The sequence below is a fragment of the Mus musculus genome, chromosome 14 (assembly GCF_000001635.26).
Source record: "Mus musculus strain C57BL/6J chromosome 14, GRCm38.p6 C57BL/6J".
Classification (NCBI taxonomy): Eukaryota; Metazoa; Chordata; class Mammalia; order Rodentia; family Muridae; genus Mus; species Mus musculus.
The window spans coordinates 45569945-45597242 of record NC_000080.6 but is presented as its reverse complement, the minus strand read 5'-3'; the positions used below and the strand labels follow the sequence as shown (position 1 = coordinate 45597242).

The window sequence follows — 27298 nt, the reverse complement described above, 5'->3', positions numbered from 1 at the left end:
TCCTCTCGTCATGTGCCTGCCTCTTCTCTTTCCTGTACCCTGCTTCATCTTGACTCTACTTCATCATCTTTGACTTCAGTTTTCTCATCTACATAGTCTGGTCTTTGTGGGTGACTGCCTACAGATCTCATGTGAAGGCCCATGGTGTACAAAAATAAGGGGTTAGGGCATTCCACCTAAATGCACATGGATCTCAGCGTGTCTGACTTACTATGGATTATTTTGATTCAGTGAAAACTTTAGAGTTAGAAGAACTTTGCAAAAGGTGCTGTGTCAGTGTTCTATCCAAATGTTCCATAGCCTTGACATTCTATCTTCTGTGTGCCTTCCCTAAGCAGATACATAGACACCTTCACAAACCAGACAGGCAGAGCCCAGAGGTAACTACTCTGTGTTTATATTTCAGACTCTCAGATGCTACTACCACAAAGCAAGCCCTGTATATAATTAGCATTAACACTGCATTTATTTAAAATTACTTTCTAGAGTAGTGCTATTATGTATAACTGCCACTTTTTACTTTAGACATCTTTGATTGACAGTGATCAAACAGATATCAGTGTCTAGTAGTGACATGAGATAGGTCTTGTGGAATAATATCATATGGCTCATGGACAGTTTTAAAAGAGACCCTGAGAAGCGTAATGCCACTTTAAAAAGATTATGTACTGTACTTGTGTATGCAAGTAAACTCCATATGTAGAGGACAACCTTGTAGAGTTAGTTCTCTCACTCAACCTTTATATGGGTTCCAGGAATCAAAGTTAGGTCGCTAGGCCTCTGCCATCCCACCTGGCCCTCAGACCGTCCTTTCCCAAGGGTGTTGTTTCTGAGGGTCTGTTACATTTACCCGTTGAGATTTGACAGAGCCTCAAGCTGTTCATTCTCTCCAATGTTGCAAGGACTTTTTATAGGTTTTGGAAAGGCTTTAGTGGATTCACACGATTGTTGAGGGCAGCAAATTATAGGTAAAGCCCTTTCCCCCACAGCTCTTCCCCCAGGGTAACTTTTCCAGCTACACAGTGAATTCTTTTGAGTTCTTCAATGTCCCGGGCACAGGCTAGTGCCCACTTAATAAATACAAACTTGGGGAGGGGGTGTTTTTAAGGGATTCAGCCTTATGGGGAGAAGAACGCTGTTGAGCTGCGAAGTAATAATAATAGTAATAATAATAAAATTTGGTTGTTGTGAAACATACATATCCTCATGTATTCTGTAGGGCCTCCCTAACTGAGGAGACATATACCCACTTCCCCAGGAATATAGGAAATTCTTCAAGGAAGGCAGATAAGAAATAGTCATCTAAGACTTAAATTGAGCCTCCTTTTTTTTAAACTCCGAAAATATACCAAGATAGCAAGCAAATTTATTTGATTTTCTTTCTTTATTATTCTTTGCTGACGTGCACTAAGGGACAGGCTGCAGAGTAGATCTGGCTACTTTGGCTTTCCTACTGCCCCAAAAACTTAGAGTGAAGAATGTGGCAGCCTAAGTCACTTCCCTTGGCTAGACTCTTCTCCACTGTCTCCGGCCTGCATTAAACACGTGGTAACCAACACTTACCTCTTGTCTTTACAGTGGAACTGGAACACAGGATCGACTTTGAACTCAGAGAAGGCCTTGTGGAGAGCCGCTATTGGTCAGCCGTCACGTCGCACACTGCCTATTGGTCATCCTTGGATGTCGCTCTTTTTCTTTTAACATTCATGTACAAACACGAGCATGATACCGAGGCCAAGCCCAGCCTAGGTTCACTCTGAACTCTTGAAGGACGTGAATGCCCAAAGCTTTTCTGTTAAACATGTGTCAAGATGCAGAGACTTCAAGGTTCCAGTTTTGTTAAGGGCAAGAACTATTTTAATTTAAAAGCACTTTATTTTATTTTTAAAAGAGAAAAAAACCACATGTTCAGTTCTAAAGGAGTTATTTATGTTTCTGTCGTTTTGATTCTGTCTGGCAGAGCCCTGCAAAGAATCACCAGAGTAGAAGTGTGGTGGGCTTAGGAGAACTGCATGAAGGCAGCCATCACAGTCCAGGTCTCCAGAGGAGCCTAATGTAGCGTTTTAACCAAAAGGCGTCACAGCACTAACAGCCCTAAGTCCAGTACACTCTGCATAGACTACAAGGTGGCATCATGGTTTCTTGATTCTGTGAAGGCTTCCGTGTCCGCAGTTCCTTTGAAAGAAGAGTATAACAAATTTTAAATGTTCTAAATTTAACTTGTTTTGAAAAACTAATGCTAAAAAGCAATATTTGAACTACTGCACTTATAATTTATAATCTCTACTTATTCAGCATATGAAACATTTTTAATATTTCTTTTAAGCCACACTTATTTTGTATCATGTTGAGGCCCCTTTTTCTCAAAACTCCATCTTTGTAAATGAGCAGATGATCCTGTGACGTACTTTCAGGGTTTTTTTGTTTGTTTGTTTTGGTTTGGTTTTTTCTTTTTGTTTTTTTTGTTGTTGTTTTATTTTTGTTTTCTTTTCTTTTTCATTAAAAACATGGTTTCACACAGCACTAGTTCAATTATTTTTTTAATTTTTTATTATGTCACATATACTTCAAAGAAAGTTAAATGTTTTCAGCACAGAGACTCCACTCTGTATGTATTGCATTAGCTGTATTAGAAAATTAAGAAACAGCTTTGGGCTAGAGAATATGATAACTTGAAATATATAACCGTCTGTGTGCCAAACAGCTAACACATGTGTGGGAGCAGGATGCATTTACTGTGTACAGTGCTAACCAGAGCATGGTGACTCGGACACAGAAAATGGATGGACGCTGAGGTACTGGGGGGGTCTGAGCTGTAGATATTTTCCACCATGCTTTTCATCTGTGATGTGCATCCAGCAACCCCCGTGTGTATGCTTCCTGAGGTAAGTGTGCACGTTACCATGTGTTACCATGTCACATGTTCATACACTGAGGCACCAGTTTCTCAAGTGCCTTGCATTAGATCACACAGCAAATGGAGAGAGTGTGGCTTAAAGCCAGACCATATTCTTTCCTGTGCTGTTTAATGGTGTCACTCACCAGTGACCTTGAGAAGCCTGCAGATGTTAGTAGGTTAGAAGATGGCCATAAAGCCCAGTGTTACCTAGCAGATGCAGTCGAGATTCTTACACTCAGAAGAGGAGTTAACATCAAAGGAACAGGAGCCGATCCTGCTGTAGCCAACACTCGCATCTGGTGGCTCTCCCTAGGTTCACTCAAGGTGCTGTCTTTCTTGTGTGTGGGAAACTTGGTAGCTTCTGGCAGTCACTGTCACTGCTGGGAGCAGAGCTGGTCAGCCCACGTGTCCCTTGCTCTTTTCTCTGTAGGGTGGCAGAGCCTGTGACTTTTTTGTGGGTGTTACTCCTTGTCCTCGCTGTTGCCTGCTCCTCAGCTGTCATTGAATTTGTGCAATAGACAGCACTTCTTTCTAGGGCTTAAGAATTCCAAGGCTGTGTGGCTCACTAAAAACCTTTGTTCTACAGGCTGAATCTTAGCCGTGCTAAAGCGACATCTTTGAGTTTAGAGGTTCCTGTCAACTCAGGTCAGCTTCAGAGCCTATTTCTTAGCAGGTCTCGTCTAACTCTCAGGAAAATTAAGCCCGTGTCATATGGCTGTCATTAAAGGTAGTTGAGAATATGTTGTTGAATATCAACTGAAAGGAGAAGTTTGCCCCTGCAAGCAAAGGAGTGTGCCCACTTTCTTTCCTCACACCGCAAAGTCAGGTTTCACTGCTTGCGTTTTTGTCGGCTCTTGGGAAGAGCAGCGTTCAAACCACTCTGTCAATGGGAAGCAGATGTTCTGCACCTCTGGACAGCTGCTTTCAGTTCATGTTCTCATCAATACCAGTGGCAGTTTTGGTCATAGAGCTCTTGTCTCCCCGTCTCTGCATGTAATCATGGGATGTGCTTGTATACACTAAAGTAATATACAGAGTATGTGTAATTTTGATGATTTAGAAGATAAGTCAGTTACCAAGTAACAGTTGGCGATTTTATTCCAGCAAGTACTGAATCGACCCCCAAAAGTCCTGATTTTGATACTATTAAAATTCTATTCTCTCCCTGTGTCCATGCTGAGTCTCTTGAGTCCTGATCACACAAACTTTAACCCAATTAGGTTGGATAAAGAGACTATTTGGAGCTAAATCTTAGTATTCCTTTAACATTGGCCTTTCTGAAGCCTTTTACTCCTAACTTTTTCAGCAGTGATTGCCCTTTTTGGTACACTTTTCTCATAATCCAATATAACTATTATAGGACATAATTACAAAATAATACTGACTTTCTAAGTCTTGAGAATCTTAGCCTTTATACCAGAAAGTTAGCTTTTGTGCTTACTTCAAAGATCTCAGACCCAAAAACTCTCATCAGTCTCTGCCTCCATGCTGTGGCCTCCCTGACCTGTAAAGCAAATGGGGCACGGGGCTATGCACCTGTAATCCCAGCACATGGGAAGCCGAGGTGGAAGGGTTGCCCTAGGCTTAAGGCTGCTTTAAGCAGTAGACTTGGAACTCAACTGGTAGAGTAATTTGCCAAACATGCATGAAATGTATTGGATTTAATACCCACCAGCACATGAACCTGGAATACACCTGTAGTCCCAGCCCTTGGGAGGTTACATAGTGAGTATGTGGTAGGTAGTGTGCTATACATACATGAGTAGACAGCTAGGAAAGAAATCATGGGACACGTGTGGCTCAGTGGTTAAAGACAGCCAAGCCCAGTGGCCTGAGTTCAATTCCCAGAACCCCACATGGTAGAAGGAGAGCTCTGACTCCTGTAGACTACCCTCGGTCCCCTACACACTGCCATAGTATGCACCCGCCCTCACACATAGAAAGCACCCTTAGAATGAGTGCAGTGTCAGCAACTGCGACACTATCCTTCCAGCAGTGGCCCCTGAACCCCTCCAAGTGGAGTCAGACTAAACCGGTTTTATTAGCAGACCTGTCAAACAAAGATGAGTAGTTGACCATCCTCGTCGGTTACGGTTTCCTTGGATTCTAATGAACAAGGCATCTAAGACTTTGAGAAAGTGACCGAAAGTCTTTAAAATGTTTTTGAATCTTACACTAGTTACGGAAACAGGCCAAGATCTATGAGGAATCAGTGGCCAAGGCAGAGCTGAACAGATAATGTACCAATAGTGTCTAGAAAAAAAAGAAACTACCAAACCGAGTGTGGACCGCTGTGGTCTGTTTATTCTCCTTTCGCACCCCTACCCCGCTGCTACCCAGGCCCCAGGCTTCTGCCAAGAGCTGGTTGCTCAGGCTGAATCTGAACCATGACGCTCAAGTCACTCCTTACCCCTATGGTGCTGGCGCCTGCTAAATGGACACGGCCCTGAGGGAAACTTAGCCCTGCAGTGGTAATGACCTGAGATACGCTCTTTCTCGGTCTTCAGTGAATATTTCCAAAGAACCCTCAAATTGTGTAGATTCTGTATTTTTTTAGATTTATTTTATATTTACAAATATTACCTGCATTGCATATCCAAAATCACATGTATGTCCGGTGCCAACAGATCAGAAGAGGGGGCTGGTTTCCCTGGAACTGGAGTTACAGGTGGTGTGAACCACCATGTAAGAGCCCCCAGTGCTTTGCCATCTCTCCAACCCTGAAACTGTATCGCGTTTATAGAGTCCTCTGGTCCAACCCTGTTTTAGTTTCACATAGCAGTAAAGGTCATGGAAACAGGGGCTCCAGGCTTAACAGGGAACTGACTTCACAGTGACTGGGGACATAGTGGGGTCTCCAAGGGAAGACTGATCAAGTTTGAAAGCCAGAGCAGTAGTTTTACCAAGCATGGTCTGCAGATATTAATAGGTCATGCCAGAAAATAAGTGAGACATGGCAAATTTAGACGTTCCTTCAAGCCAAGCATAATGGTACATGCCTTTCACCCCAGCACTAGGAAGGCAGAGACAGGTACAATTAATGTGAGTTCAAAGCCAATCTAGTCTACATAGAGTTTCCGGCCAAGTCTGCACACTGAGACTTTGTCTCAAAAAAAAAAAAAAGAAAAAGAAAAAGCTTTGCAGGGGGATGTAGGGAATTGGCTGTATTCGGTGCCTTTTCACCATCAGCCAGTGCTGTTGGGAGGGGTGCAAACTTAGCTAAGAAGGCAAGCTTCTATTAGGGAGTCCTGAGCACCCTTCACTCCTGCCGCTTCCCCCCTCATCTGGTCCCTTCCTCTTACAAGGCTGTGCTTCCACCCTGCTCAAGTCACTGCCTCCTGGCCTGTCTTGTACCACACAGCCTGTTTCAAAAATTAACAGGAAATTCCTAAGGGTAGAAAGTGGCTTTGGGGTGGGGGATACATATCCATGCACCCCTCTTAGGGTGACCAGTGGCAGGCTGAACTACCCATAACTTGTGTCTAGAGTTATCTCTCTCACTCCTTCAGGCTTCATAAAGAGTCTGAGCAGATCTAAACTGACGTCCTTGCATGTCTGAGACTCATGATAGCAAGAGACAGGAGACACAAAAACCCAGGAAAACAGTTTACCTTTCTGATGACACATGTGAATGTGGTTAGGAAGGAAATGAATGTGACACGATTGGTGTTTGTCTCTCAGTCCTCATCTCGTGTGTGATAGCAGCAAGGTCGTTCCTGAAATTTCCAGTGTAAGTTAATTCATGCAACTTAAGTATGGTGGGGTTTTTAGAGACCAGGAGAAGCACTTTTGCTGAATGTCTGTATGCTCCCCCAAAATAGCCTCTTGCTAGATTGGATAGCATGAACTCTCCCTCCGCCTTTGTTTGAACAGGGTGGTTCCATGCTTAGGATTGTCTCTTACCTTCTGTATTTCCATTTATATGTGACAGAGTGCAGCTTCCTCCCCACCCTGATCCCAGGGCATGTTGGGAAATATCCCATAGGATGATGATTACAACTGGCCAGAATTCTGTTGGAGTAAAATTTAAAAAAAAAAAAAAAAAAAAAAAAAAAAGGTGTGCTAAGCCCAGGGAGGACTAAATTCAGGGCCTTCTGCTGGCACAAATGACTGCAGGTGCCATACATAGCATGGCATGGAGTTTACACCGAGCCTGAGCATCTGTGCACACTGACCTACCTAGGTTACTTGGAATCTATAATGTAAGGGACATTTTTGGCAAAGAGCTGTATTTAAGAAACAATGGGGAAAGCCTGTTAATGTTCAGTGCTGGTGCATTGTTCTTTCCGATTCTGCCCTCACTTGCTTGGATCCACACGACTGCAGGTGACCAAGTATTAGTACATCGCCTTAGTGCTGTTTCCTTGAAGACATGGAATAGCTAGGAGTACCACTCAAACTTCCCTTGGTGATGACCACACCCTCTCCTATCATCTTGACCTTTAAAAATATTAACTGACCCCACCAAACTTCATGAACGTGTAACCATGTTGTTCTGGTCTGAGCTCAGTCTGCCATAGTAAACCCACTCTGCTCTGCTGTGAGAGTCCAAAGGGGCTCTCCTTTCCCTTGACTCCCGTTGTTATTAGACAAGGCAAGTGCATTTTCTCAGATCCTTTGATTTTGTTGAAGCATCCACGATTCCTGTTTTATCTCTGCGGTGATCAGCTTGAACGGCAAAAACCTTAAAACACTTATGCTAACATTGTCCAGTTCCAACGTTCTCAATCCGAATTTAGTCAATATGTTTTTGATAATTGAAGGGTAGTGGAGCCTGTCTGCTCACAAGCTGTGGCCACCACATCCTTCATTCTGCTAGAAACTGGCCACTGTATTCCTTGGCACCAGAGCCAAGGAAGTCCACATATAACACATTCAGACCTTACAGTGCAGAACACTCACAGCTTCAAAGATAATAGTTCTCAAGTCTAAAGCTAAACCGCAAAGCCTGGGTGGCTTTTGTCAGCTTAACACAGCTACTAAAGTCATTGGGAAGAGGGAACCTCAATTGAGAAAATGCCATCTAATTGACCTACAGGCAAATCTGTGGGCTTGTTTTGTTGATTGATTGATTGATTGATTGATTGATTGATTGATTGATTGATTGATGATTTGGAAGGGGAAGCCTAGACAGAGTCACCCCTGGGAAGTGGTCCCAGGAATTATTAAAAGGTAGATGAACTTGAGCATAAGAGCAAGCCAGTAAGCAGTGTTCCTCCATGGCCTCTACTTAAGATCCTGCCTTGAGTCCCTACCCTGAATTCCCTTCGTGATTATATCTGTAGGATAAAATAAACCCTTTCTTTCCCAAGTTTCTTTTGTTTACGATGTTTATCATAGCAATAGAAACCTAAGGCACTTTTATAGCTTGTTTGCAATGGATTCTATTAAGGAAAATTAGGAAATTCACTGGATTTGAGGATGCTCTCTGCCTGGATGCCACGTACCTTCTGCCTACACTATTGTAATGGTTTCTTCTTGCTGATGGTCTTGCCTCACCTGTCATTAACGACTCCTGATCGGTACTTACCATTTAGAGCCTGTGGTATCTCCATCACGGTAGGAATAGAAAAGGAGTGATCAAAGACCTGGCAGCCTTCTCTGTCCTCTACTCAGGAAGTCTATTTCACGAATTTGGCAACATGCTCAACCTGCAACAAACCAGTGACGTCAGCAGGTCGAACCACTATCTCACTCACAGCTCATTTTTATCTGTTTTCTAGCCAAATTGTGGAGCCTTGTCTGTCTTGACGATTAAATATTCCATATGCCTTTAATTTACTTAGCGCTTGCTCCCAAAGTTTTGCCTTGGCCTTTGTCCTACTTCTTGGTTGTACCAAACAAGAGAAGCATTCATTAAACACTACACTGTCCACATTCTTGTGTGCTTTCGGGTTTAGAACACAAGGTCTTTTTGTTGCAGAAAAAAGGGGGGAGTTAAGGAATGTTCTTAAGCATGGGATAGCAGAAGACACGTTACCTTGGAATGTCTACCACACTACTATACATTTTTAAAGTTCCAATTAGCTCTTAACTGCGCGTGTTTCTGAGAAAGTGTTCTGGAACAAGATGGTGAATACAATAATTGTTTTGGAATTGTCATCCAAAAATACCCTCAGTTGTGTGTCAAAACATACCTGAGTCCTAAATAGTTCAGTAACTAGGGCAGGCTCTCCACTCTTCCTTGGTGGGACCAGGTGATGGTGGAAGGCACCCAGCTTATCAAGTTTTGGCTGACCTTTTTGGAGTGGCCATTTGCCAGAGGTATAAAAGATAACTTTTCGCCATTCGACGGTTACAGATAAGGAGCCTCCGGCTGGAACTCCGGTGTGCCCAGGTATGCAACTTTCGCCTCCAGACCTTCCTGTTCTGCAGTCAACCGACAAGCTCCCGTTCTTCCTCGGACCCGCTTGTGAAGCCGCCTGAGCACCAGCCCAAAGAGAACTCACAACTGCAGTGTATGTCTGACGAGCAGAATCCTGAAATCTTTGGGCACACAGAGGCCAGTGAAACCAGTGTCACTTTCAAAAGTTACCGACTCAAGTACTATGGTCAGCAAATTTCCAGGCATGACCAGACTCGCTGCAAAACCAAAATGAGTATCAGGGAAGAGAGCCAAACCTTGGGTGTTTTTGTGCAGCATTCAAGCCAGCTGACCTGAGAACTCGGAGGGTTGGCCCCATGGCTGGCATGCGCTGCACAGTGATGGCTAGAGCATCATATATGAAGTACACTGCAGATTCTGCTTGCAAGTGGCTAGCTTTTCAATAGAAAGTTTTAACCCCTGATGGATTTTTTAAATTTGTATAAGATCTACCTTTGAGATATTGCCAAATAGTAGGCATAAAACTGGATTCAGATTTTCTATGGTATTTTAAAGTATTCACCCTAACTGCCACTAGTCCCTAGAAGATGCTATGAAGAATTATTAAGGCATTATAATCACAAAGAAGACTCAAGTTGTACAGAAAATAAATTAGAAACTTTTATTGATGGGTCTTAGGCGGAGATTATCTCCCTAAATTATTAGTGAGATGCTATCCCAATCAGAATGTATCAAGATTGTTTTAAATTCAATCTTAGTTTTATAAAGGTAAACAAGAGCCTAAAGAGAGAGGAGTTAAGAGTACTGACCGCTCCTCCAGAGGACCTAGCCTTGATTCCCACCACCTACGTGGTGGCTCACTACCATCTGTAACTCTAGTCTCAGAGGATCCAGTGGCTTCTGGGGTCACCCAAGAGCTCAGGTGGTGCACAGACAGACATGCAGGCAAAACCCCGATACAAAATAAGTAATCGGAGTGTCTTTGTCTTTTAACCCAGAAATTCTATAAAGTTCAAATATTCTCTGATCCTTCGGATTCTCCCCATGTAAAATGACCTGGGTATAAAGTAAATTTTTGCAGACGGGTGCCCACAATATAAAGCAATGTAAATATTTGTTAATTAGGATTAAATAAGTGATGGTACTTCATTAAATCCAATTATAATGTGATATTTAAAAATGAAAGGAGGGGAGGTCCTTTTCACACACAGTGGAGCAATCACCTAAGCTGCATGATAATATGAAAAACCCAAATATACAAGAGCATGTATAGTTGCATAAAGCTTTTTAGAATATATGCCATTTGTTGGGGAGAAGGAAGGGGGTAAAAAAATGCTCCAGAAAAACAAAGTGATGTTAATTTTGCAACTCCTAGGGTGGTGGCTGGACCAGCCAGGCTTCTCTGAGGAGGAACTAAGACATGGTTTCTTTTTAATTGGATATTTTCTTTATTTACATTTCAAATGTTATCCCCTTTCCCAGTTTCCCTCCCTCCCGGAAACCCCCTATCCCATCCTTCCAACCCCTGCTTCTATGAGGGTGTTCCTCCACCCACCCACCCCCACCTCCCCAACCTCAATTCCCCTACATTGGGGCATCTATCGAGCCTTCATAGGACCAAGAACCTCTTCTCCATTGATGTATGACAAGTCCATCATCTGCTACATATGCAGCTGGAGCCATGTGTATACTACTTTGTTGATGGCTTAGTCCCTGGGAGTTGGGGGGAGGGCTGAGGGGGCGTTGGTTGGTTGCTTGATATTGTTGTTCTTCCTATGGGGTTGTAAACCCCTTCAACCCCTTCAGACCTTCTTTAACTCCTCTACTGGGGACCCTGCACTCAGTCCAGTGGTTGGCTGCGAACATCCACCTCTGTAAGGCTCTGGCAGGGCCTCTCAGGAGACAGCCATATCAAGCTCCTTTCAGCATGTACTTTTGGCATCCACAATGTCTGGGTTTGGAAACTGTGTACAGGATAAATCCCCAGGTAAGAGTCTCTGGGTGGCCTTTCCTTCAGTCTCTGCTCAACGCTTTATCTCCATATTTGCTCCTGTGAGTATTTTGTTGTTCTAAGGACCGAAGCACCCACACTTTGGTCTTCCTTCTTATTGAGCTTCATGTGGTCTGTAAATTGTATCCTGATTATTTGGAGCTCAGATAAACCATAACAGTCCCAGAACATAAACAGTGGCACAACCCCTAAAGAAATAGAAGCGATCATTAGTAGTCTCCCAACCAAAGAAAAAAAAAAAAAAAAAAAAGCCCGGATGGGTTTAGTGGAGAATTCTATCAGATCTTTAAAGAACACTTAATACCAATACTCTCTAAGCTATTCCACAAAATAGAAACAAAAGATACACTACCCAATTCATTCTATGAAGCCACAATTATTATTATACCTAAACCACACAAAGACCAAACGAACTTCAGACCAATCTCCCCTTATGAACATTGATATAAAAATACTCAACAAAATTCTTGCCAACTGAATCCAAGAACATCAAAGCAATCATTCACCACGATCAAGTAGGCTTCATCCCAGGGATGCAGGGATGGTTCAGTATACAGAAATCCATCAATGTAATCCACTACATAAACAGTTTCGAAAAATCCACATTTCATTGGATGCTGAAAAAGCATTTGACAAAATTCAGCATCCCTCCAATGTTAAAAGTCTTGGAAAGATCAGGAATTCAAGGCCCATACCTAAACAGTAAAAAGCAATATACAGCAAACCAATAGCCAACATCAATGAGAGAATGGAGAGAAACTTGAAGCAATCCCACTAAAATCAGGGACTAGACAAGGCTGCCCACTATCTATTCAACATAGTACTTGAAGTCTAGCTAGGGCATTTAGACAACAAAAGGAGGTCAAAGGGATACAAATTGGAAAGGTGTCAAAATATCACTATTTGCAGATGATATGATTGTATACTTAAGTGACCCCAAAAATTCCACCAGAGAACTAAAGCTGATAAACAACTTCAGTAAAGTGGCTGGATATAAAGTTAAATCAAGCCGGGCGTGGTAGCACACGCCTTTAATCCCAGCACTCGGGAGGCAGAGGCAGGCAGATTTCTGAGTTTGAGGCCAGCCAGGGCTACACAGAGAAACCCTGTCTCGGGAAAAAAAAAAATCTGTAGCCTTTCTCTACTCAAAGGATAAACAGGCTGAGAAAGAAATTGGGGAAACACCCTTCACAATAGTCATAGATTGCATACCTTGGTGTGACTCTAACCAAGCAAGTGAAAGATCTGTATGACAAGAACTTCAAGTCTCTGAAGAAAGAAATCGAAGATCGCAGACGATTGACTAGCAGGATTAATATAGTAAAAAATGGCCATCTTGCTGAAAACAGTCTACAGATTCAATGCAATCCTCATCAAAATTCCAAATCATCTTCATAGAGTTAGAAATTTGCAAATTCATTTGGAATAAAAAGACATTTCAAAGGAGAAGGTAAAGCCAGGCAGTGGTGGCGCATGCCTTTAATCCCAGCACTTGGGAGGTAGAGGCAGGCAGATTTCTGAGTTTGAGGCCAGCCTGGTCTACAGAGTGAGTTCCAGGACAGCCAGGGCTACACAGAGAAACCCTGTCCAGATGATGTGTGAGTTGTACCTCCCTGCACCTGAGGCTGTGCATGAAGTGAGGTGACTGTATTAATACCATTGAACAGCACCCTGCTGAAGCACAAGGTGGGAGTGCTTAGAATTATCCTCTTCCTGTGACAGGGAGCTTCAGGGGCTTCAGTTAGCCCAGTCTGCAAGTGTTGGTCAGGAAATCCAGTTTTCGTTGTCACTTTGTTACTGGGGATGTCACTGTGTTGCTGTAGCTCTTCCTAAACTCTCTTCCCAGAGAACACTGTGAGCATTTACTAGCATCTCCGACTGCTTGTGTCTAGCTCATTTATGGGTTGGTTGGTTTACCCCTCCATCTCTTGGTCTGTGTTGATTTTGTTGGGAGATAGAATGAAACAATGCTTCTTATTTTGATCATTCTATTGCTGGTCAAACCATGGCTTTTATTAAACAGCCTTGGTGGGGGCCGAGGGTCACAAAAGGTCATGCATGGATTGTAGTTTCCTCCATAGAGGTAACCTAATGGGAAGTTAGCCTTGTCCTGTGTACCAAGAACACTGGAAAGGGAAGGCAACACCAGGAAGTAGGCATCAACAGATCTTGCCGCAATGTCTTATCCCCTTAGTTCCCCATTTTCCTAACGACTTCCCACCGTGCCCTACCCCTTAAGGTGGAGAGTGACCGAGGAAGACACTCAGCCTCTGGCCAACTACAGACGACCTCTGGCAACTTAAATGTTAACCAATTAAAGCAGCCCTGAATACACACACAGCTGTGGAACAGTCATTAAGCCGCATGGTTAAATGAAAACCCAAACACACTAAAGGAAGACACTAATGTCAACCTTTGGCACCCACACACGCACATGTGCACACAATGGTGTCTGAGCTGCAAGTCTGGTCCTTAGGTTTTCAATTATTTTATGTAGTTAAAAGTATCCCCATCGATAAAATTTGTGTGCCTTTTTCCTTGTTAATGTATTGATAATTGTTTGTTCTCATTGTAACTCTGCCCCCTACACCTAAGAGACAGTGAAGTTTATTTCCTCCTCAGCATGTGTCCCATTGTTGAGTTTCAGTATTTGTTTCAGGCTGGCTTCATGGTGAAGGTCTGTTGGCTTTTCTGAATACAAGAACTTTTGATATGATCTGTCCCTTAAAAGTTGGTAGAATTTACTAGTAAAAACCAGGGTTTGATTAATTATCTTTGCTAGGATTGTGCAAATGTCTACCTTTCCTTCATAACTGATGTCTCTCTTCTAAGAAGATTGGCAATTGTTTACTAGAAAATCCACTTTATAAACATTTAAAGGGGTTTTGCACAAAGCCAGGCATGACCAGCTTTTAGAAGTCCTTCGATCAGGCATGGTAGTGCATGCCTGTGATCCAAGCTACTGTGAGACTGGCTGGAAGGGCACAGTCATCAGCTCAGGCAGCGTAGTAAGAGCTCGCCAGGAAAGGAAGGGGTGGGGAGGAAGGCAGGTCTCCACTTCCCGTGTCTGTGGCCGTTACTGAGCCACTTCCATGTCCTATGTTTACTGTTTATGTTTATGTTTACTCCATTAAAAAGATACAGATGGATCCATGGAAATGGTTCATTAGGTACAAGCACTTGTCATGTGAGTCTGACAACCTGAAATCATCCCCAGAACCCAGGAAAGGAGAGAGCCAAACCCTATAAGCTCGTACATGCACACACACACACAATGCTACTAATAACAGTAACTTAAAATAATGTTTTTATTAGTCATTCCATTCATTTACATCTCAAATGATATCCCACTTCCCGGTTGCCCCTCCACAAACCCTCCATCTCACATCCACCCTCTCCTCCCTCCCCTTTGCCTCTATGAAGGTGCTCCCTCACCCGCCTACCCTCTCCTGCCCCACCACTCCAGCATCCCCCTACACTAAGGTACCAAACCTCCACAGGACCAAGGGCCTCCCCTCCCATTGATGTCAGACTTAAAATAATCTTTTAAACTGGCCCAGCATGATGGCGCACACCTTTACTTCCAGCACTCCGGAGGCAGAGGCAGATGGATCTCAGAGTTCAAAGTTGGCCTGGTCCACAGACTGAGTTCCAGGACAGCTAAGGCAACACAGAGAAGCCTTGTCTAAAAAAAAAAAAAAAAAAAAAAAAAAAAAAAAAAAGACAAGGCTGCAAGGCTGGGAGTAGTGGCGCACACCTTTAATCCCAGCACTCAGAAGGCAGAGGCAGGCAGATTTCTGAGTTCGAGGCCAGCCTAGTCTACAAAGTGAGATTCAGGACAGCCAGGGCTACACAGAGAAACCCTGTCTCGAAAAACAAACAAACAAACAAACAAAACACAAAAGAAGATAATTTGGCTTTCCTAAGTAGCAAACCTAGTCTAACAAGTTTTTTGTTTTTTTTTTTTTTAATTGGCTTTCTGTACTTAACTCTTAATTTTTATATAGTGGTACAAACTAAAATATGAAGATCAAGGAAATATCTTTCTGCCAAAATTTTGTTTTATGCATTAATTTGTCTGAATACATAGTAGCACTTATCTGTAGGTGGTCCTGATGTTACAAAGGAATTCCATTCTTTGTTGGATCAGTTCCATTGCCCTCCTAGGTGCTGAAGGGGAGAAAGTCCTCTGAAAGCTAACCCCCTTCCATAGCCCTCCCCAGTCTTGCCTTGAGAGCCCACGGCCCACAGCTCCTCTAGCCTCAGACTGCAGAGATACATGTCAAAGGAAAATAACTTAACCCAGTTCACTTGCCACAACATTGAAAACAAGAAACAAGTTGATCTGATTAATATGCACACACAGTAGTCAGATCCTCACAGTGATGTTACTTGTTCCATGAGAGCCCACGGCCCACAGCTCCTCTAGCCTCAGACTGCAGAGATACATGTCAAAGGAAAATAACTTAACCCAGTTCACTTGCCACAACATTGAAAACAAGAAACAAGTTGATCTGATTAATATGCACACACAGTAGTCAGATCCTCACAGTGATGTTACTTGTTCCAGCCCTCATTAGCTTGAAGGATGCTCTTGTTTGAGTCTAAATCCTGCCAGGACTCAACCCCAAGATTGGATTTCCCAGGAGTGCTTGGTCCTTGGTGCGCTGCCAAGGAGCATTAAAGGTGAGAGGACTCCCTTTCCTACAACATCCCCCAATCCCCCAATGCTGGCAGACAGACCCTGGGAGCAAAAAGATTTAATTACCTTAAAGAGTTTGATTTCTTACAAATGCAGAGTACCCTTCCTTCCCATAGTCACATTCCACATAGAAGATGGGAGAGAGAAATGTGGGTGGTGTGTATGCACACTGACCAAAGGGCATGCTATCATCTGTCCTGGGGGAAGAACACATTCCTAGCATGTGTGTAGCTCTGGGTATAATTCTCAGCACCACAAAAGGAAAAGTCAAAACAAAACAAAAGCCCCCTCCCCCTCCCCCACCCCTCCCCCTCCCTCCTTGCCCCTCCACTCCCCTTCTCTCATTTGTCCTCCTTCATAACTGGATTGCCCTACAAAGCCCAACCCATTTCACTTTTTTTTTTTAATGGAAAGTAGATTTTTTTTTCATATAGTATATTCTGGTTATGGTTTCTCTACCCCAATTGAAATCCCTACCCTTTCTCTCTTTAGAAAACAAACAAGCATTTAAAAGAGTAAAATAAAATAAAACCAAACTTGAATGGGACAAAACAAGCAGAAGAGAACCAAAGAAAAAGCACAATAAACACAGAGAGACAGAGAGATACACATTCACACATAAAGAGCACAAAGCCAGAAGCCAGAATACACAAAGGATATATACACAAAGGTCTGTAAGGTTTAAAAAGAAAAAGAAAAAGCTGAGTGTAGTGGTGTACTCCTTCAGGGAAGCAGATGCAGGCAGATCTCAGGCAGATCTGAGGCCAGCCTGCTCTACAGAGCAGGTTCTAGGTCAGCCAGAGCCACATGGAGAAACCTGTTCTGAAGGACCCCCTTCCCTCAAAATAAGCCCTGACAAAAACTTTATAAGACAACCTCCAAAGATGCCATTGGGTTCATTTTGTATTAGCCATCTACTGCTGGGCATGAGGCCTGCCCTTTGTTTGTTTTTCAAGACAGGGTTTCTCTGTGTAGCCCTGGCTGTCCTGGAACTCACTCTGTAGACCAGGCTGGCCTCGAACTCAGAAATCCGCCTGCCTCTGCCTCCCAAGTGCTGGGATAAAAGGCGTGCACCACCACTGCCAGGCTGAGCCCTGCCTTTAAGAGTGGTTTGTATCCCCAGTGAAGATTCCACTGGAGAGAGCTAATTTTTCGTTTGCAGGTGGCTATCAATTGGAGAGAGTGTCTGAGCTAGGGATGGGGCTTGTGTTTTCTTCTTTCTGCACTGGGATCCCATCTGGTGCAGACCTGTGCAGGTCTTGTGAGTTCATATGTGTGTTGGTTATACAGTGTTTAGAAGGCCTTGTTTCCTTGATGCCCTCCATCCTCTCTGGCTCCTTACACTCTTTCTGCCTCTTCTTCCTTAGGGTTCTCTGATTCCTGAAGGGATGGATTCGATGGAGATTTAGAACTGAGAGTTCCAAGGTATCTCAGTCTCTCTGCACATTGTCCATCTGTGGGTCTGGTTTTGTTCCCATCTGCGGAGGCTCCAATACATGAGTATAAAGGCCTTCATCGCGAGTCATTTTTTTGCTATGTTCCTTTAGCCGAGCAGATGTGTTTGCTCTTCCCCTGGATCCAAGACCTATCGAGCCTCAGGTTTTTGGCAACTTAAACAGTGTCAGGCACAGGGTTCTGTCTTTTGGAGTGGACCTTAAATCCAGTCAGATAGTGGCTGTTACTTCCACAAGATGTTGTGCCACTATTGTACCATGGTATCTTACAGGTAGGCCACCTTTGTAGATCTGTAGTTGAGTTGGAGCTTACCTTTCTAGTACCGTGAACAGTAGTAGGTCGTAGGGGCAAAGGCTAGGTGGGCACCAGCTTGACTTCTCTGTGTTCCGTGAGTTGTGTAGCCACTCCACTTAGTTGGTAGATTTTTTTTCATAACATTCTTTTTGCCATCTAAACAGTGCCATATAACCCATAATGCTGTCGAACCCTGCTGCTAAGGTTGTAGTCTACCATGTCCAGATAGTTCTCTGAACTCAGTGCAGGAGGACTCCCTTTCTCAGAGGGGCTTCATTTTCACTGCAGGACCTTGTTTGGAGAGTGTCTCTGAGCACACATGCCTGACCTTATTTGGAGGATAACCCTGCTCGAGCTTCCTGCAAGTGCTGCATCATTCACTCTTTGCCCATATGATAATTAGGTGCTGTGTTATAACCAATCAGCCCTTCCCACCTGTACCCTGAGAGCCCTTATATACCCTACCCCCAGAACACTAAAATGGGCTCTCTCACTGGAGCTGTCTCTGGAAGTTCTAACATGCTCAGGGCCATCTGAACCCTGCTGGACCATTCTGCTCTCTCCGCCCTGGTGGGCCAATGGGACACGCCTTGTGGGACACCCCCAAGGAAAGATAGACCCACACCTAATATGAGTTAATACATAATAAGTGTACTTATAACCTTTACTCTCTGGACCAATACATCATTTAATTTTTAAGAATCTCCTCTGTAGCCAGGCGGTGGTGGCGCACGCCTTTAATCCCAGCACTCGGGAGGCAGAGGCAGGCGGATTTCTGAGTTCGAGGCCAGCCTGGTCTACACAGTGAGTTCCAGGACAGCCAGGGCTATACAGAGAAATCCTGTCTTGAACCCCGCCCCCCCCCAAAAAAAGATTCTCCTCTGTAGCAGCCATCACATCTGCCTCTTGGTGGCACCACACATATAGGTGTTTTTTTCTGGACTCTCCTGTTAATCAAGGAACCAGCGATGCACTGTTTAGAGGGCCAATCAATTATCCCTTGTCTCCAGATAGAAGTGCGTTGTCTGCTTAAAGATGTACCTCACTGAGCTTCAGGGCCTTCCTTCCATTTCATCTGCATCCTCTGAGATATGTGTTCCAGAACACTCCCTGTCGTCATCTTAATGTCAGCTTGACACAAATTAGAATCACCTGAGCAGAAAGTCTCACCTGGAGACCTGGCCAGGAAAGACCACCCCAAGAGTGAACAGCATTTTCTAATTACAGCCCAGATAAAAGTGTGTGACCAAAGCAGGCTCTCTGGTCTTTTTGTTCACTTGGCCTTTCTCTTGCTGAGGAGTTTATTTCCTTTGCTGGTATCAGAACCAGTGTTTCTGTGTTTCTATCATGGACCAAAGACCAGCAGCTCCCCAGGGACCTTCCAGGTTTGGAGCAGCAGATTAGGACAGCCTTCTAGACTGAGAAGCCACAAGATTGTCGGCCTCCACAGTGAGAGGCAGCTACTGTGGGACCTACTGTAACTGCTGAGGCACCAGCCAGAGGACCAAGTAGCATGGGGTGCTCAGCTTATCCGGTGTGACTCGGTTGTTAGAGCTATTTCAAAGTCTGCTAACTTAACAAATTCTTAAAGGGGGCTGGAGAGATGGCTCATGGGTTAAAAACACTTGCTGCTCTTCCAGAAGACTTGAGATTCAATTTCCAGAAACCACACATGTATACATACATACATACATACATACAAGTGCATTTCTGTTTCTCAGGAAAGCCCTGACAACTCTCCTCCCTGCTCAGGCCATCTGAGCTTGTGTGGTCCTTTTGACCCTACACACAAGTTCACACTCTAGCTGTGGGAATGAACAACCCAGTCCTTCATTTACTTCTTTCCCTAAAATCCTTTTCTATGTCCAGATTTTGATATCCCACTTATTTATCCTGGAGACCATTGATAGTATAAGGTGTGACATTTCAATGAGTGTCTTCAAAGTTTTTGCAAGCCAAGAATAAAATGAGTTCCTCGGTCAGACTCAGTTCTTAAATGAATGTCAAGAGGAAGAGAAGCCTGAGTTAAACTCTCTACCACTGCAGAGCGCCATCAGTTAATCATTGAGTCACCCACTGTCCACTGTTGTAGCAAAATATCTGAGCTGGAATATATAAAGAAAATGTGTTTATCTCATTTACAATTCTGAAGGTTCAAGAGCATGGTGCCAAGACCTGCTCAGCTCTGATGAGGATCCCCTGGGCTTCTTCTCACAGTATCTTGAGATAGCATCTTCTCATAGCATCTTGCTATGGTTGTATACAAAAAGGAAAAACGGATCCATAACACAGGGAGGCCCAATCTTCTCACAGCTCTCTCATGAGAACTAATCAGGACTTCAAAGGAACTCTATTTGTCTGTTTTCAGGGGTGGGTCATGTTCCTAATAACATAACCACCTCCTAGTAGAGCTTATTTCTTGAATAGAGCCACTTATAGATATCATTACACTGAGAACCAAGCATCTAGTGCTGAGCCCTTGGGAGACAAACCACGTACAAGCCACTGCTGGCAAGCTTATAAACGTGGTGGGGAAAGGGTGTCGTTAGAGTGCTTATACCTTGTCCTCTAGAGATGCGGCAGCCATCTAGTCAGTGAATGCCGGACAGTGAGCAATGCCGGTTTTAGTATGAAGGTGATTAGGGTTATTATTCTTTGGCCACAGGAGTACTAGCTGGCCTGAAAAAAAAAAAAAAGACTCCCAGATTGTGTGCGACAGTATGCCAGACCCAAAAGCATGTCTGGAATCAACCGGAATGACGGCACATTTTCCTTTGTCACTACGCAAGCAGTAAATGAGGAGCTTGGACGTGGTTGGCTATATAAAGAAAGCAAGTTTATCTCATTCATAATTCTGAAGGCTCAAGAGCGTGGTGCCAAGAGCAGCCCAGCTCTGGTGAGGATCCCCTAGGCCTGGTCACACAGTAGATGACACCTCAATCCCAGTGCTCAAGAGCCTAAGGCTAGACTACCATAAATTCACAACCATCCTGAGCTACCTTGTGAGCTCCATGCTAGCCTGTGTGAGAATCTATGTCAACACATATTCAATATTAAGCAAGAAATACAGACATGTTGTTGTTAGTGGGGTGAAGGATCTATCTGTTAGCATCCCCTGGACATTCACTCCTCAGACTCCACCATGCAAAGTAGGGGATGGGCAACAGCATTTCGTCACTGATGCTAATGGACCTTCTCCATCACCCACTCGCAGACTTAGCTCTCAGCCTGCTCAGCCTGTAAGGCCTCCCAGACATCCCCCAGCCTCCAGTTGTCTATTCTGCCTTTCTAGTTCCCCAAAGTTGGAGGTCATCTGCATACTGTGCTAGAGGGATCCTCAGTCAAGCCCCGGGAGTCTAAGTAAGACTTAGACACCTTGGCACGTATTGAAAGAGGCTCATCCGACTTCCGAAGTACATTGGATACATCGTCAGTTCCCTTTAAATGTGAATGCAAACAGAAATTGTAAGTCTGAATCCAATAGAGTAAAAAAGAAAGCTGGGAGTGCACCACACTCATTAGAGACCCTGGTCTCTCGTCTAGATACAGGAGACCCTGGTTTTACTCACCAACACTACATAGACAAAGTAGCATAGTGGTGCATGCCTGTGATCCAGCACTCAGGAGGTGGAGGCAGGAGGATCAGGAGCTCAGGGTCTCCCTTGGTTACCAAGTGAGTCTGAGGCAAGCCTGGGCTTCATGATATTCCGTCTCAATAAGTAAGTAAGTAAAATTGCAGAAGTTGCTGTTAGCTCTCTGTGTCACGGGAGTGAAGGTAGGGTAGCAGAGTGGCTGGAATAGGATCTGTGGGATGGCGAGGAGGCACAAATGAAACTATGGCTGTCAGATCTTACGCAGATTGACAGATTTGAGTTCCCTCTGAATCAGTTTTCTTCTCTTTCCTTATTAACCTGCGTCCGGTGCTGGAGGGCAAGGACACAAAGGCAAGAGCATTCTGCCCATGTGACGGCCTCACCCCCTCCACTGTTTCATGAGAGAGGGTGCCCAGGTGCTGATGGAGAAAGGTTTGTCCCTCCCCGTGATGGGCACAGCTCTGCACCTAGTGTCAATCCGACCTCATAGGCATGTCAGACCGAAAGACCAAGAGGGACATCTTCTAAGGTTGCATCATCTTGGGCAGATTTTAAATCAAGGTGAGTCTCTATCAGGCAAAGAAACACGGTTTTCAGGTTTATTCTCAAAGAAGAGAAATTAAAACACCTTCCTCATCCCATGGTATACTGACAGACACATTACAGTTTTCCCACTGAAAGATGAGCGGGTAAGGATTCAGAAACTAGAACTGCATGATGGGAGAGAAAAGGGCTGAGGATGCTGGGGTGGCCTGAGAGAATCAGATAGGCTGACTGAGTAACTAGGCCTTGTTCCTTCAGCTGATGAACAAGGGATGGGTTCTAAGGTGGGCTGAGATCAGCTGACCCCTTCAATTAATGGGATATTGTCCCACAGAGACACAAGAACCATGGGGGGTGGGAGGGTGCCAGAGTCTGGGGGCAGGGCAGGGTGTCCTGCAGTACTATATCTGCTAATGTACAGAAACCAGTAGGGGAGGCTCTGCAGACAGCAGTGTCAAATGACAGGATCTGAGTTGCTCTTAGGCCTTTTGAGTCTGTCTATAAATGTTCAGTGTGCTATGCAAGGATTATTGATTTTCATTCCTCCTTTCTTCTTGTTTTCAAAGAATTCCATATCTGATTCTATAACAGTGCCTGAAGTCTGACTCACCAAGCTGGCCACTATTTTGGATTTGCCTCCTTATATCAGAAGATTTCCGATCAAGACAGATATTTCACATTTTCTATATCTAGGGCCTTCACGGTAACCTTAAAAGGTTATATAAAGCACTCAACAAGGGGCATTAGGATGTCCCTGGAGGCAGGAGCTAAATGTGGGCCATTTACCTCAGGACCCAGATCCTTCAGCTCCTGAATATGGCTCTCTAGGTGTGGGTCTAAGTATCCTGGCCATCTGTTTCTTTGGTTGAAGATATCCCCAATGAAGATAAAGGAAACTTGCCCTACACTCTTGAATGGTTTGTATTTGAGTCTATTGAAATAAGCTGACTGGAAAGATGGCTCAAGTTTAAAAGTTCAGACCCCAGCACCCATAGAAAAGCTAGATGTGATACTGCACATGCCTCTGACTCCAGCACTGAGTCGGGCAGAGATGGAGGACTGGTGGGGCTTGATGTCTGCTATCAAGCAAACAATGAGGGATCCAGGTTCAGGCAGAGCACTTAGAGCCTGAATGCATATGGCCTTGGGTTGGGCCTCAATCTTTCCCCAGACACACTTAACTTGTTCACAGAATACCACAGTAGAGATCCTCTGCCTTCTTGTGGATTGGAATCCTATCAGGCGCCCTCAGGAACCACCCAATGACAAGATAGTAACTTCAAACCCCACCAAAGTCTTGCATGGCAATCGTAAAGATGTGGAGATACGGCTCTCTTTAGAGAACCCCAAGCTGTGTGCGCAGGTGCCCTCTCCTCTCTTCTGAGTGCCTCTCTTTCTCCTAACCTTCACACTTAACTCTATATTAAAATATCTTTAATAAAATCTCCAACTTACCTTCAAGAACTGGCTATGTCTGATGTTCTTTACAGCACAGAAGCAATGGAACCCGATTTCTCATCGGTCTAGACCCCCAAAACTCTGGGGGGTGCACCACATGCTGCTGCAAGCACAGAGCTGGGTCACTGTCCCCTCACAAATGACAATCCTACCTCTCTTAGCCCTGTGGGTCTGTAGGCCACTGTGGCTGGCCACCTGACAACAGCTGACGCTTGCTCCCTCTGGCTAGGGGAGACCAGAGAGAGGAGAGGATGCTCTCTGAGAGTATGTTGATGCAGCCAAGCTTCAGGACATAAAACAGGATGGAGGGAGAATTTCACCTGGTTTTGCCCTGTTGGCAGGTTAAGAAGACCCTGTTGAGAGCAGTGAGTTTACCAGCCTGTGAGCTAACTCAAGGGACGGGATGGTAAGACCGACCCCTCTGCCAGCAGAGTTGTTACACCCCATAACTGTTTTCTCCTGGTAATCTAAGCTTTGAGGGGCTGGAGAGGTGACTCGGCAGCTTAGAGATATAGTACTGTCCCTGCAGAGGACCCAAGTTTGCCTCCTGGCACTGTACGGGGTGGCTCAAAACCACCTGCAACTCCAGCTCCAGGGAATCAGACACCTGGATTCTGCAGCACACACACTCAATATGTGCATGTGTGTGTACACACACACACACACACACACACACACACATACACACACACACACACACACACACACTAAAATAATGGAAATAAACAAAAATCTAGATTTAGAAAGGGAAAGACATTCTATTTCATCAAACCCTGCAGAGATCCAAAATGACCTCTGGAGAATTCTTCCTACTGACTAGGTCAGAGACAAGGATTTGTTCAACTCCAGCTCAAAGCAATTGTGCTGCCAAGTAGGCAAGCATGCTCCATCTAGGCCTAAGACTTAAACAGACATAAAACAAAAGCGCAGAAGATCGCCTAATGGGGTTTTGTGGGTTGCTGCACATGATGGGAGTGTCACGAGAGTGAATACCTGAAGAGGTGATCAGAGTAGAGCGCTTGTATACATTTTTTGAAAAGAAATGGTGATTGTTTCTTAAAGGGATGGCAAGGTAAAGTAAGGGGGTGAGGGACAGCGAATTATGTGACACAAGAGAGGGCAAAACCAGGGAGCAATTAGGGTCTGTGACAATCTCTAGTCGCAAGGATATTCTTTCTCTTCCTGTTATCAGGAGTCCTTCCTTGTGGACACCTCTGTGACTTATTTGTACATGGGCAGATGCGAATGCCCTCCTGCTTCAGTTGCTCCTCAAGCACTTCAAAATAACCAACATGCCAAAGTGGCATGTAAGGGGGACGGCAGGCATCTCATTCCTTGTGAAGAGTCTCCTCACTCCCTTCATATCCTCAGCAGAGTGAGATAAAACTGCTTCAGGGTGCTTAACACAACTTCAAGAAAGCAGAGAAGCTCAGCCATCTAGGATGGACGATAGACACGGTGACATCTGTTGGCCCTGCTGGACGATTGACATGGTGACATCTGTTGGCCCTGCTGCCACCTCAGGCGGAGGAAACACAAGAACTCAAAATATCTCATCTTCAGGACAAACTAGAACTAACCAGTCTAAGGCAACATCTCTACAGGAACAAGAATCCAAAGTCAAATGGTTAGAAAGTAGAAAATCTACTACCACGTCAGCCAATTAGAAAGCACGTTACCAAGCAAGTTTATAAATGTATTGCTTGAGAGGTTCAAAGAAACATAAGCATAAAAATACGTCCCTGACAGGAGCCCTGGAAAGAAGAAATTTCCCACAAATGCAACACTACACAGTGACCTTTTTAAACTACAAATCAAATAAAACCAGAAAGGGCTCTAATACCCTTTTGAAAATTAACAGTGGGATCAGCTGAAAGAAGATGAATAAAAAGCAACATAATTACAAAACTAGTAAAAAAAAAATTAATTAAAAGCAGGAAGGGTCAGAGAAGAAATGGTGAAAACTTTAATTACTAATGGAGTGGAATCTTAAAGTAACCCCAGTAAAAGCTGATTTTTAAAAAAACAGCCAAGAGATTAAAGTATGAGAGGAAGCCAAAGTATAACACCCTAAAAATACAACACATCAAAGTATAACACCTCAAAATATAAATCAACATATAGCACCCCAAAATATAACACATCAAAGTATAACATCTCAAAATAAAAGACCCAAAAAATGCCTTTTTGTAGCCAAGGCTTTTTGAGTAAGAGAAGACACAGCAGTAAGTCCAGAAACAGCAGAGCTTACTTGCTCACGGGATTTCCCATCTGTGTCTAGAGGACATCTCCATTTAATAAGATATCTCCTCTCCATGGCAGAAAGATCAGATCGAAATCTCTGCGAAGTGTAATGAATAGAAAAGTTCCCAATGGGGCTGGAGAGAGGGCTCAGAGGCTAAGAATGCATTCTGCTCTTGCAGGAGACCTGAGTTCCATTATAAGCACCCAAGTCAGGAGACTCACAAGTACCTGTCCACGAGTCCAGCTCTAGGGGACCTTAGGCACCTGCAGTCACGTGTACACACCTGCAATCACATGTATGCACCTGCAGTCACGTGTACTGTACACACCTGCAATCACATGCACACACACACACACACACACACACACACACACACACGTGAGCTGATACAAATCCTTTTTAAAAAGAAAGAAAAATCAACTGGGTGATGGTGGCGCATGCCTTTAATCTCAGCACTTGAAAAGCTGATCTCAGAGTTTGAGGCCAGCCTGCTCTACAGAGTGAGTTCCAGGACAGCCAGGGCTACACAGAGAGACCCTGTCTCAAAAAACAAAAACAAGGGGGCTGTCGAGATGGCCATCGGGTAAGAGCACTGACTGCTCTTCTGAAGGTCCTGAGTTCAAATTCCGACAACCACATGATGGCTCACAACCATCTGTAGAGCTACAATGTACTCATATACATAAAATAAATAAATAAAATCTTTAAAAAAAAAACAAAAAAAGCTGGGCCCGGAGAGATGGCTCAGGGGTTAAGAGCCTTGGTTGCTCTTCCAGAGGTCCTGAGTTCCCAGCACCCACATGGTGGCTCACAGCCATCTGTAATGGAGTCTGATGCCTTCTATCGTGGAAACATACATGCAAACAGAGCACTTATATACATAAATGAATAAATCTTTTAAAAAAGGAAAAAAAGAAAAAAAACCACCAACTAAAATTTATGAGACAAACCTCACCCGTGTTTGCTATGTTGCCCCACCCATAGCCGGCTTTCTCCACACTCCACTCTGCTAAAGTAAGTGGCTGTATTTAAACCTGGAATCACAGCCCAGTTTCCAGAGTTATTCCTTGGAGTCTATCCCACACAGAAGGCACCCAGGTCTTGAGTCTGGCTTGTGTTGTCCTTGTTCATCTGACTTCTGTTCACTGTCTGCCCCAACTGAGAACCATGAAGGGCTGAAAAAGCGTTTTCCTCCCAAGCAGTCAGAAAGAGATCCTGCGACGGGGTGGATACGGTTTGTCTCCTAGCAGTTCTTATGAGGGAAATTTGGTCTACAGAGTTGAGTGTGGCCTTTAAGAAGTGTTTGAGGGGGTTGGGGATTTAGCTCAGTGGTAGAGCGCTTGCCTAGCAAGCGCAAGGCCCTGGGTTCGGTCCTCAGCTCTGGAAAAAAAAAAGTGTTTGAGGACCGGGCATGGTGGCACACGCCTTTAATCCTAGCACTTGGGAGGCAGAGGCAGGCAGATTTCTGAGTTCAAGGCCAGCTTGGTCTACAGAGTGAGTTCCAGGACAGCCGGGGCTTTACAAAGTAACCCTGTCTCGAAAAACCAAAATAAATAAATAGTTTGAGGAGGTGTCCTTCATGAGGTGCTTGCCCTCAGAAGTGGTTAGTTTCTGAAGGGCCACTGTGTTTGTTCTAAGGACAGAGTAGTATATTAGTCAAGTCAGGGTTCTCTAAAGGAACAGAATTAATTGTTCTAGAACTAGTGAGCCCACATGGCTCACAGCCATCTGTGATGGAATTGAACAAAACTAGTGCATGTGTGTGTGTGTGTG

The 27298-nt window shown here is 44.3% G+C and overlaps 1 protein-coding gene and 2 long non-coding RNA genes across 6 annotated transcripts in view; 2 read left to right on the top strand and 1 right to left on the bottom strand.

Annotated features, from left to right (window-relative positions):
• Window positions 1–4072, top strand: part of Ddhd1 (DDHD domain containing 1) — a 64973-nt gene extending 60901 nt beyond the window's left edge. For all 4 annotated transcript variants that reach the window (NM_001039106.3, NM_176845.5, NM_001042719.2 and 1 more), the window contains one exon: window positions 1579–4072. In NM_001039106.3, the coding sequence (NP_001034195.2) occupies window positions 1579–1760 (182 nt within the window). In that variant the 3' untranslated portion in view covers window positions 1761–4072. The remainder of the gene's footprint in view (window positions 1–1578) is intronic.
• LOC115488342 overlaps window positions 3955–27298 on the bottom strand; it is a 30261-nt gene continuing 6917 nt past the window's right edge. Inside the window, exon 2 of the long non-coding RNA XR_003951189.1 lies at window positions 3955–11423. This is a non-coding gene — a long non-coding RNA (uncharacterized LOC115488342). The remainder of the gene's footprint in view (window positions 11424–27298) is intronic.
• Window positions 15076–23423, top strand: Gm41145. The gene is made up of 4 exons (XR_874581.3): window positions 15076–15921; window positions 17305–17362; window positions 21616–21840; window positions 22389–23423. It is a non-coding gene; the product is annotated as a predicted gene, 41145 (long non-coding RNA).